This window comes from Chiloscyllium punctatum, chromosome 19 (assembly GCF_047496795.1).
Source record: "Chiloscyllium punctatum isolate Juve2018m chromosome 19, sChiPun1.3, whole genome shotgun sequence".
Classification (NCBI taxonomy): Eukaryota; Metazoa; Chordata; class Chondrichthyes; order Orectolobiformes; family Hemiscylliidae; genus Chiloscyllium; species Chiloscyllium punctatum.
Genome location: NC_092757.1, coordinates 45,541,241 through 45,551,775, shown reverse-complemented (window position 1 = coordinate 45,551,775; position 10,535 = coordinate 45,541,241). Strand labels below are relative to the sequence as shown.

Below are 10,535 nucleotides of genomic sequence, written 5' to 3'. Positions count from 1 at the left end.
AAAGAAATGTCACAAAAGCTAACAAAGGGTTAATAAAAATTAATTTACTTCTCCTCGTTTCTTTTTTGCAAATACACTACGTGGTCGGTTCCAGATGGCCTCAGACCATAAGTGGAAGTGCTGGTTGTTAACGAAGAAATAGCTTTGTCAACAGGCTCCGCCCATCAGGGTTAAACAAGTTATCAAACAGACAGCCATTTACAGATGTTCCAGTGACTGCACCCCACTGTTGAAGGGTCAGAGCTTTCACTTTGGCGAGAACCAGCCTCTCTCTCTGCAATGATGGACACAGACAGGCTGCTCACAAATGTTTCTGACTTCTTTTTCGAGTATGACACCCCTCGGATGGTAACCATCAGAAACAAAAGAATCGGGTTAATTTTTCGATTGATCCAGCTAGGAGTGCTTGCTTACATCATTGGGTAAGAGTAAGTTTCTTTAACCCTTTAGTCTGAGTGTAAAGCTGTCAGCAGCAGAGTTTGGCGGAGAGCCACAGTTGTGATAAAAAGATTTTGTACCTTTGCATTATCTGCAAGAAAAGTGTTGATACTTTTCCAAGACTGACCTTAAGATGACACTAAAATCTCCAGTGTTGAAATTACACTTCTCGTTGATGAATGTGGACGGACAAATGTTAAATTTCTGTAATTCCTGCTGAGTGTAAATCCAAACTCTGAAACTCCACTTGGTAAATGAATCTTGACATTAATCACCTCGAATGTGAAGGCATTCTTTCTGCTATTTGAATTGAGTTTATTTCTCTCTCGTTTCCCTATACAAGGATAGCTTTTCGCTGTTGGTCAGGTATTTTGGGAATGGGGTTACAGCTGGAATTTCCAAGGCTGGGGAGCCAAGGCCAACTATTCAGCATCAACACTAATGACACACTTTACGCCCCATATTGGTGTGGCATATTCTATAAGGTTGACCATATAGTCTCTTGGTCTACTGGCCAGCTCAATGTCCTTCAACGCATGCCTTATCAAATACATCTCTGTCTCACTGTCTGGTCACAAGTTTTATTGGATTGGCTGCCCATTACAGGCAATTCCATTGAAGTCAGGAGAAGATTTTTCTTTATTCATTCATGGGACGTACGAGGCTTTTGTCCAATATGTACAGGAGGGTGTCCTGACACAGTATGCCGAAGGGTCGACAAGAGGGGAGGCCACGTTGGATCTGGTGCTTGGTAATGAACCAGGCCAGGTGTTTGATTGAGTGGTAGTTGAGCACTTTGGAGAGAGTAGAAAGTGAGGACTGCAGATGTTGGAGATCAGAGCTGAAAATGTGTTGCTGGAAAAGCGCAGCAGGTCAGGCAGCATCCAAGGAACAGGAGAATCGACGTTTCGGGCATCAGCCCTTCTTCAGGATGCGGCCTGACCTGCTGCGCTTTTCCAGCAACACATTTTCAGCTCTTTCCACTTTGGAGAGAGTGACCATAATTCAGTTACGTTTAGTTTAGCGATGGAAAGGGGTAGGTACATGCCACAGGGTAGGAGTTATACATGGGGGAAGGGCAATTATAATGCGATTAGGCAAGACTTTGGATGCATAGAATGGGGCAGCAAAATGCAGGGGATGGGGTCAATCGAAATGTGGAGCTGGTTTAAGGAACAGCCATTGCGTGTCCTGACAGGTATATCTCTGTCAGACAGGGAGGAAGTGATAAGGTAAGGGAACCGTGGTTTACTACAGAAATTGCATCTCTTGTTAAGTGGAAGAAGGAGGCTTATGTGACGAAGAGACAAGATGGTACAGATGAGGCGATGCAGAGTTACAGATCAGCTCGGAAGGATTTAAAGAAAGAGTTAAGAAGAGCAAAGCGAGGACATGAGCAGTCTTTAACAAACAGAATAAAGGAGAACCCTAAAGCTTTCTATAGGTATGTGAGGAATAAAAGGTAGGAATAGGGCCAGTCAAAGACAGAAGTGGGAAGTTGTGTGTGGACCCTGTGGAGATCGGAGAGGTGCTAAACAAATATTTCTCATTGGTTTTCACTCAGGAAAAGGAGAATATTGCAGAGGAGAAGACTGAGATACAGGCTGTTAGACTAGAAAGGATCGAGGTTGATAAGGAAGAGGTGTTATCAATTCTAGAAGGAGAATCCCATCCCCTGGGCCGGATGGGATTTATCCGAGGACTTTCTGGGAAGCTAGGGAGGAGGTGTTGGAGTCTTTGGCTTTGATCTTTGAGTCGTCATTGTCTACATGTTTAGTACCAGAAAAAGGGCAGTAGAAATGACTCAGGTAATTATAGACCAGTAAGCCTTACGTCTGTTGTAGGAAACGTTTTGGAAAGGATTATGAGAGATAGGATTTCAAAGTTTGGGAGAAGATTTGTAGCTCGGGTGCTCGTTGTTGTGATTCTGTTCGCCGAGCTGGGAATTTGTCTTGCAAACGTTTCGTCCCCTGTCTAGGTGACATCGTCAGTGCTTGGGAGCCTCCTGTGAAGCGCTTCTGTGCTGTTTCCTCCGGCATTTATAGGCATTTATAGGGACGAAACGTTTGCAAGAAAAACTCCCAGCTCGGCGAACAGAATCACAACAGATAGGATTTATAATCATCTAGGAAGCCAAAGTTTGATTACAGATAGTCAACTTGGTTTCTTCAAGGGCAGATTGTATCTCACAAACCTCATTGAGTTTTTTGAGAAGGTGACCAAGCATATAGATGAGAGTAGGGCAGTTGATGTGGTGTACATGGACTTCAGTAAAGCCTTTGATAAGGTTCCACAAGGTAGGCTGTTGGAGAAAATGCAGAGGCATGGGATTGAGGGTGATTTAGCAGTTTGGATTAGAAACTGGCTTTCTGTAAGTAGGTAGCAAGTGGTTGTTGATGGAAAATATTCAGCCTGGAGTCCAGTTACTACTGGTATGCCACAAGGAACTGTTTTGGGACCACTATTTTTGTCATTTTTATAAATGACTTAAACGCAGGCATAGATGGATGGATTAGTAAATTTGCAGATGACACTAAAGTCGGTTGGAGTGGTGGACAGTGTGTAAGAATGTTGCAGGTTGCAGGGGGACTTGGATAAACTGCAGAATTGGGCTGAGAGGTAGCAAATGGAGTTTAATGCAGCTAAATGTGAGATGATGCACTTTGGGAAGAATAACAGGAAGGCAGAGTACTGGGTCAATAGAAAGATTCTTGGTAGTGTCGATGTGCAGGGCGATCTTGAATCCACGTACATAGATCCCTGAAAGTTGCCACCCAGATTGATAGTGCTGTTAAGAAGGCACACAGTGTGTTAGGTTTCATTGGTAGGGGGACTGAGTACCATAGCGGTAATGTCATGCTGCAACTATACAAAACGCTGGTGCAGCCGCACTTGGAATATTGTGTACAGTTCTGGTCGCCATATTTTGGGAGGGATATGGAAGCATTGGAAAAGGTGCAGAGGAGATTTACCAGGATGTTGCCTGATCTGGAGGGAAGGTCATATGAGGAAAGGCTGAGAGACTTGGGTCTGTTCTCATTGGAAAGAAGAAGGCTAAGGGGGGATTTGATAGAGACATACAAGATGATCAGAGGATTACAAAGTTAAAAATCACACAACACCAAGTTATAGTCCAACAGGTTTAATTGGAAGCACACTAGCTTTCGGAGTGACGCTCCTTCATCAGGTGGTAGTGGAGGGCTGATGAAGGAGCGTCCCTCCGAAAGCTAGTGTGCTTCCAATTAAACCTGTTGGACTATAACTTGGTGTTGTGTGATTTTTAACTTTGTCCACCCCAGTCCAACACCGGCATCTCCGAATCATGATCAGTGGATTAGATAGGGTAGACAGTAAAAGTCTTTTTCCTAGGATGATGATGTCAGCTAGTACAAGGGGCATAACTACAAATTGAGGGGTGATAGATTTAAGACAGATATCAGAGGCAGGTTCTTTACTCAGAGAGTGGTAAGGGCGTGGAATGCCCTACCTGCTAATGTAGTCAACTCAGCCACATTAGGGAGATTTAAACAATCCTTGGATAAGCACATGGATGATGATGGGATAGGGTAGGGGGATGGTCTTAGATTATTTCACAGATCGGTGCAACATTGAGGGCCGAAGGGCCTGTTCTGAACTGTATTGTTCTATGTTTTATGATCTATCAGTACCATCCCCAAATTCACTTAAACTAAATGGCTTTCTGGGCTATTTCAGGGGTCAGTTAAGAGTCACCCACATTTCTGTTGGTCTGGATTCACATGTTGGCCAGACCAGGGAAAGACAGCAGATTTCCTTCCTTAAGTGAACATGGTCAGCATGGACTAGTGAACAGAAGGGTCTGTTTCCATGCTGGATGACTTTATGATTATAACATGGTGTCACTTCAGGCCAACCACTTGGATCATGATACCCAGAGTGGGACAGGGATGTGCAGTCTAAGTGGATTATCCATAAGAAAACGCAGGGTTAAAAGGATAAGGAGGGGGATGGGTCAGGGTAGGATGCTCTTTGGAGAGCTGGTGTGGACTCGATGGGCTGAAAGGCCAGCTTCCACACTATGGGGATTCTATAATTCTAAGTGAACCAGATGGACTTTTTTAACAATTGAGGCACAGTTACCATTTCTGAGACTACTGTTAAATTCCAGATCATTCTAATTGATTTTTTTAAAAATCCCGCCAGCTGTTGCTCTGGGATTTGAACCCATGACCCCACAGCTTTGATGTTACCCTCTGTATTATGAGACCAGTGACATCTGAGGTGAATGCCATTGTGCAGTTGTGGTCTGGCCAATCACTTATAGAGATTCAGCTAGTGTCTGATCGTTAATGCTAGCGTAGTAGCTGTGTGCAACAGATCAGTTCACCTCATTGTCAATAATGTTGCCTGGAGTCCGCATTCGTTTCAGGTGTTTTTCTATAACCCTCCATACTGATTCGGTATTAATGTTGCCCATCATTTCCTCCAACACTTTGCGTTTATTGGTATTAAGTTACATCTTGCATCCGTCAGCCCATTTGTATAAATGATCCCAACGCTTATCTGCATCCTCAGATTTGACTACACTTCCCCTTTTAGTGTTAACCATGAACTTGCCATCTTCACATTACTTTCACAGACACGTGGACACAGCAGTTTGAACAATTAACCCACTCACTGCCACCAGTTCTGCAAAAATAGGTTCCATGCACCAGAAACCGCTGGAAAACCTCAGTAAGACCATGCAGCATCAGTGGAGAGGAGAGACAAGCTTGAACCTTTTGTCATAGCAGCTATGATCAAGCTTACAAATTAAGAGATCTGTTGAGTTTGATTTCTCTGTGTTTTGTAGCAAGCGTTACTTAATTCTGGAATGTCAGCGGCTCTTTAATCATTGAGAAACTTATGATTCATAGAATCATACAGTACAGAAGTGGCCATTTGGCCCATTGAGCCTGTACCACCAGAAAATATACTGCTACCTATCCTAGTCCCATATTCCCACATAAGGCCCATAGCCTTGAATGTTGTGACACTTCAAGTGGTCATCCAAGTACTTTTAAAGCTTTCCTCAACTCCCCACTAAACCTCTTCCCTTGCACTTTAAATTATGGCCCTTGTTAATGACCCGTTGACTAAGGGGAACAAAAGCTTCCGATCCACCCTGTTCACGCCCCTCATAATCTTATATACCTCTATCAGTCATCTCTCAATCTGGTCTAGTCGAAAGACAACAACCTCAGCTTATCAAGTTTCTCTTCATCGCTGAAATGCTCCGTCCCAGGCAACATTCTGGTGACTCTCTTTCACACCCCCTCAACTACAATCACATTCCTCCTACAGTCCGATGACCAGAGCCTTCACACAGTACTCCAGCTCATTCCAGTACACTCCAAGATGACCTCCCTGCTCTTAGAATTTATTGCACAACAAGCAAGCATCCCATACACCTTCTTAACTGCACCTGTACTGCCACCTTCATGGAGCTGTGGACAAACACCCCAAGATCCCTCTGTTCCTTTGAGCTTCCTAGTGTCTTGTCATTTATTAAGTATTCCTTTGTCTTGTTCTTCCTTCCAAAGTGCATCACTTCACATTTATCAGGGTCAAAGCCCATCTGCCATTGCTCTGTCCATCTGACCAATCTGTCTATAATCTCCAGTAACCTAACACCTTCCACCTCTCTGTCAACCGACATCATCAATTAGTGATCAACAGCATTGACCAGATTAGTCATCAGTTGGACAAAACATGACCACAGCACTCTGTACAAATTAGATTTTGTCTTTTCTGTTCTGGAGGAGCAACAGATTTACTTAAAATTGGAGTGTTGGTGGCGTAGTGTTAATGTCACCAGACTAGAAATCCAGAACTCATACCTAATATTTTGGAGACGCGGACTTGAACCCATCATGGCAGATGGAAAGATTTTAAGTCATTAAAAAGCTGGCCTAATAGTGACGATGTAACACTGTCAATTTCTATTGGGGTTCACTAACATCCATCAGGATTTTTTTTAGATTCCCGACAGTGTGGAACAGGCCCTTCGGCCCAACAAGTCCACACCAACCCTCCGAACAGTAACCCACTCAGTCCCATTTCCCTCTGACTAATGCACCTAACACTACGGGCAATTTAGCATGGCCAATTCACCTAACCTGCACATCTTTGGGCTGTGGGAGGAAACCGGAGCACCCGGAGGAAATCCACGCAGACACGGGGAGAATGTGCAAACTCCACACAGACAGTCGCCCGAGGCTGGAATCGAACCTGGGACCCTGGTGCTGTGAGGCAGCAGTGCTAACCACTGAGCCACCATGCCACACCCCCTGATGTCCTGACCTTGTCTGCCCTACCTATGACCCTAGGCCCATAGAAAATCTGGTCCGCATGGACGAGTTGGACTTAGGGTCTGTTTCCATTCTGTAGATCTCTATGACTCTATGACTCTAAATGTGGTCAAATCTTCAGGCTGGCCGATTAATGCTAGCCCATTGCTGTAAGATGAGGAGAGGAAATAAGAAGCTCAAATAAATTGAAACACAAAGAAGAGGTTGATGGACATCACTGAAGAATATCGTGGAAAAGCAATGGGAATAAGAAAGTGGTTACACAGGCGATAAAGGACGACAAAAGGACAAAGAGAGCTTGAGAAAAGAGTGGCAGGCAATTTAAAAAAAATCTTTTATAAATATAGAAAAGTAAAGAGTGTCAAAGGAAAGGCAGGGTCAGTTAGGGAGAGGAAATGAAACCTTCTTGTCAAGGAACTGAGAACTTTGCACTGGTCTTCACAACAGAAGAGGATGGAGTTAATGTCACAAGATAACAGGAGCAGGGAGAGATACTGGACAAGATGAAAACTGATAGAACGGTGGTGCTAAAGAAGCTGGCATCACTCAACGCTAGTTGGTCACCTGATCCAAAGGGACTACATTATCGGTTGCTAAGGGGAGCTGGGTTGAAGATAACACAAGTTCTGACCACAATCTTTTGATCTTCCTTAGATATGGGTGAGGTCCCTGAGGACTGGGATATTGTAAAATTTTCATTATTCACTGGTGGGACATCGGTATCACTGAGTGGGCCAGCATTGATCACCTGCCCTGACAGGGATAAGCCATTGCTCTGTAATAGGAAACAAGCATTAACCTGATAACTGTGGGTGGGAAGCATCATATTATTGCAGCGTGAAGCTGCAGGAAAGAAATGTCATCAAGAAAATGAATTCTGACTTGGAGAATCATTTGCTGATAAGGTGCAATCAGCATAGATTTGTCAATGGAAACAGTCTGACTAATCTTACCAGGGAACTGTAACAAAAATAAAGCAGTAAATACATAAGCGGACTCTCAAAGGCAGGTATTGAAGAACCTCCAACCAGCTTGATTAAACAAATACACTGTGGCATTAAAGGGTCTGTAGTAACTTGGCTATATGACTGACTAAGAGATCAAGTTAGCACATGTTGAGTCGGTGACTTTTCTAACTGAAAGGACATACGTAGTGGACATTCCTGGTGTATTATTAGAAATATTGCTTTTGATGGTAGACATAAATGGCCTGGACTTGGGTCGAGGACAGAGTTTCCCAAAGTGGGGGGTCAGCACCCCAGATGGGGTTGCGAGCTGAAATCATGGGATCACAAGCTCTCAGGCCAGTGAGCAATGCCCCACTGTTTGCCCCACTTTCATGGCTCCTCTCTGCCCAACCCCACTGTCAGCTTCATTGAGGAGCTGCAAGCCTCAAAATGGATCACAGAGGGAAAACATTAGGGAGGCACGGGTACAGGATGTATAGGGTTGGAGTTTGTAGTTGTTACAAACGTGATAAATGGAGAACAAGATAGTAGGAAACTACAGGAGAACATAGAGTGGTGAGATGGTCAGCCATATAGAAACACAGAAGATAGGAGCAGGAGGAGGCCATTCAGCCCTTCCCACCTGTTCTGCCATTCATCACGGCCATGGTCGATCATTCAATTCAATAGCATAATCCTGCTCTCTCCCCACAACATTTGATCCCCTTCACTCCAAAAGCTATACCTAGCCGCCCCTTGAATGCCTTCAATGTTTTGGCATCAACTCCTTCCTGTGGTAATAAATTCCACAGGCTCACCACTCTTTGGGTGAAGAAATGTCTCCTCATCTCCATCCTAAATGGTCCATCCTGAATCCTCAGACTGTCACCCCTGGTTCTAGACACACCCACCATCCAGAGCATTCTCCCTGCATGTACTGTGTCTAGTCCTGTTAGATTCCCCTCCCTTATTCATTGAACTCCAGTGAAAACAATTAAACTAGTCACTCTCTCATACCTCAGTCCTGCCATCCCCAGGATCAGCCTGGGAAACCTTCCCTACACTCTCTCTCTCGAGAGCAAGAGCATCCTTCCTCAGAAGAGGAGACCAAAACTGTACACAATATTCTAGGTGTGGCCTCACCAAGGCCCTGTATAACTGCAACAACACATCCCTGCTCCCGTACTCAAAAACCTCTCACAGTGAAGCCCAACATCCCATTTGCCTTCGTTATTGCCTGCTGCACCTGCATGCTTCCCTTCAGTGACTGGTGCACAAGGACACCCAGGTCCCACTGCACACTCCCCACTCCCAATGTACAGCCATCCAGGTAGATATCTGCCTTCTTGTTTTTGCTTCCAAAGTGAATAACCTCACATTTATCCAAATTATACTACATCTGCCATCGACTTGCCCACTCACCCAACCTGTCCAGATCATGCTGAAGAATCCCTCCATCCTCTTCACAGCTCACCCTCCCAACCAACTTGGTATCATCTGCAAACTTTGACATGTTACACTTTGTTCCCTCTTCCAAATCACTGATGTATATTGTGAATAGCTGGGGTACTAGCACTGATCCCCATGTCACCCCACTAGTTATTGCCTGGCAGTTTGAAAAGGACCAATTAATTCCTACACTGTTTCCTCTCTGACAACCAGTTTTCTATCCATCTCAATACACTTCCCCAATCCCGCACACTTTAATCTTGCACAATAATCTCTCATGTGGGACTTCGTCAAATGCTTTCTGAAAATCCAAATACACCACATTGACTGGCTCCCCCTTGTCAACTCTACCAGTTACATCTTCATAGAACTCCAACAGATTTGTCAGCCATGATTTCCCCTTCAGAAATCCATGCTGACTCTGTCTAATCCTGCCACTGCTTTCTAAATGCTCTGGTATAAAGTCCTTGATAATGGATTTGAGAACTTTCCCCAATACTGAAGTTAGGCTTACTGGTCTATAATTCCCCGTTTTCTCTCTACCTCCCTTTCTGAATATTGGAGTGACATTAGCTACCCTCCAATCTACAGGGACTGTTCCAGAGTCTATAGAATCCTGGAAAATGACCACCGATGCATCCCTTATTTCTGGAGCCCCTTCCTTAAGGACCCTGGCATATAGATTACCAGGCTCTATGGGTTTATCCATCTTCAATCCCATCAATTTTCCCAGCATCATTTCTCTGCTCATATTGATCTCCCTCAGTTCTTGCCTCTCACTAAATCTTGCATTCCCCAACATTTCTGGTGTCTGAATTATGTCCTGTTTTGTGAAGACAGAACCAAAGTATGTATCAGTTGCTCAGCCATCTCTGTCTATGGGGACCTACATTTGTCTTCACCCAGCTCCTCCTCTTCACCTTAGTATCAGCCTTTACATTCCCTGCGAGTTTACTTTCATACTGTATTTTCCCCTTCTTGATCAATCCATTGCTCCTTCTTTGTTGACTTCTAAACTGCTCCTAATCCTCACACCTATTTTTTTTCTCTTGACCAATCTGTATGCTTCTTCCTTGGATCTGATACTATCGGTAATTTCCTTGGCAGATACAATACGACAGATACAATTTAATGATGAGCCAAACTTTATGAGAATGGTAAGGCTACATAATCTAATTGGCATCATTTTGAGGGAGATAGAGTTAGATATTCTCAAATTTAAAAGGTAGTTTTTTTGTCAAACAAAATAGAGTGAAGAGGTCAGGTGATTTCTTTCTTGCCAACACACAAAGAAACTAGGAGAACCCTGAGCTATTTCTTAGGCCGAGACAAGTCTTGACTAAGTTATTAAAATGCAAATATCCTTTCTGGA

General features: G+C 44.0%; 1 protein-coding gene across 3 annotated transcripts in view; it reads left to right on the top strand.

Annotated features, from left to right (window-relative positions):
* Window positions 1–201: 201 nt before the first annotated feature.
* The window catches only part of p2rx1 (purinergic receptor P2X, ligand-gated ion channel, 1), a 106,848-nt gene continuing 96,514 nt past the window's right edge, over window positions 202–10,535 (top strand). For all 3 annotated transcript variants that reach the window (XM_072589317.1, XM_072589316.1, XM_072589315.1), the window contains exon 1: window positions 202–422. In XM_072589317.1, coding sequence (XP_072445418.1) covers window positions 280–422 — 143 coding nt within the window. In that variant the 5' untranslated portion in view covers window positions 202–279. The remainder of the gene's footprint in view (window positions 423–10,535) is intronic.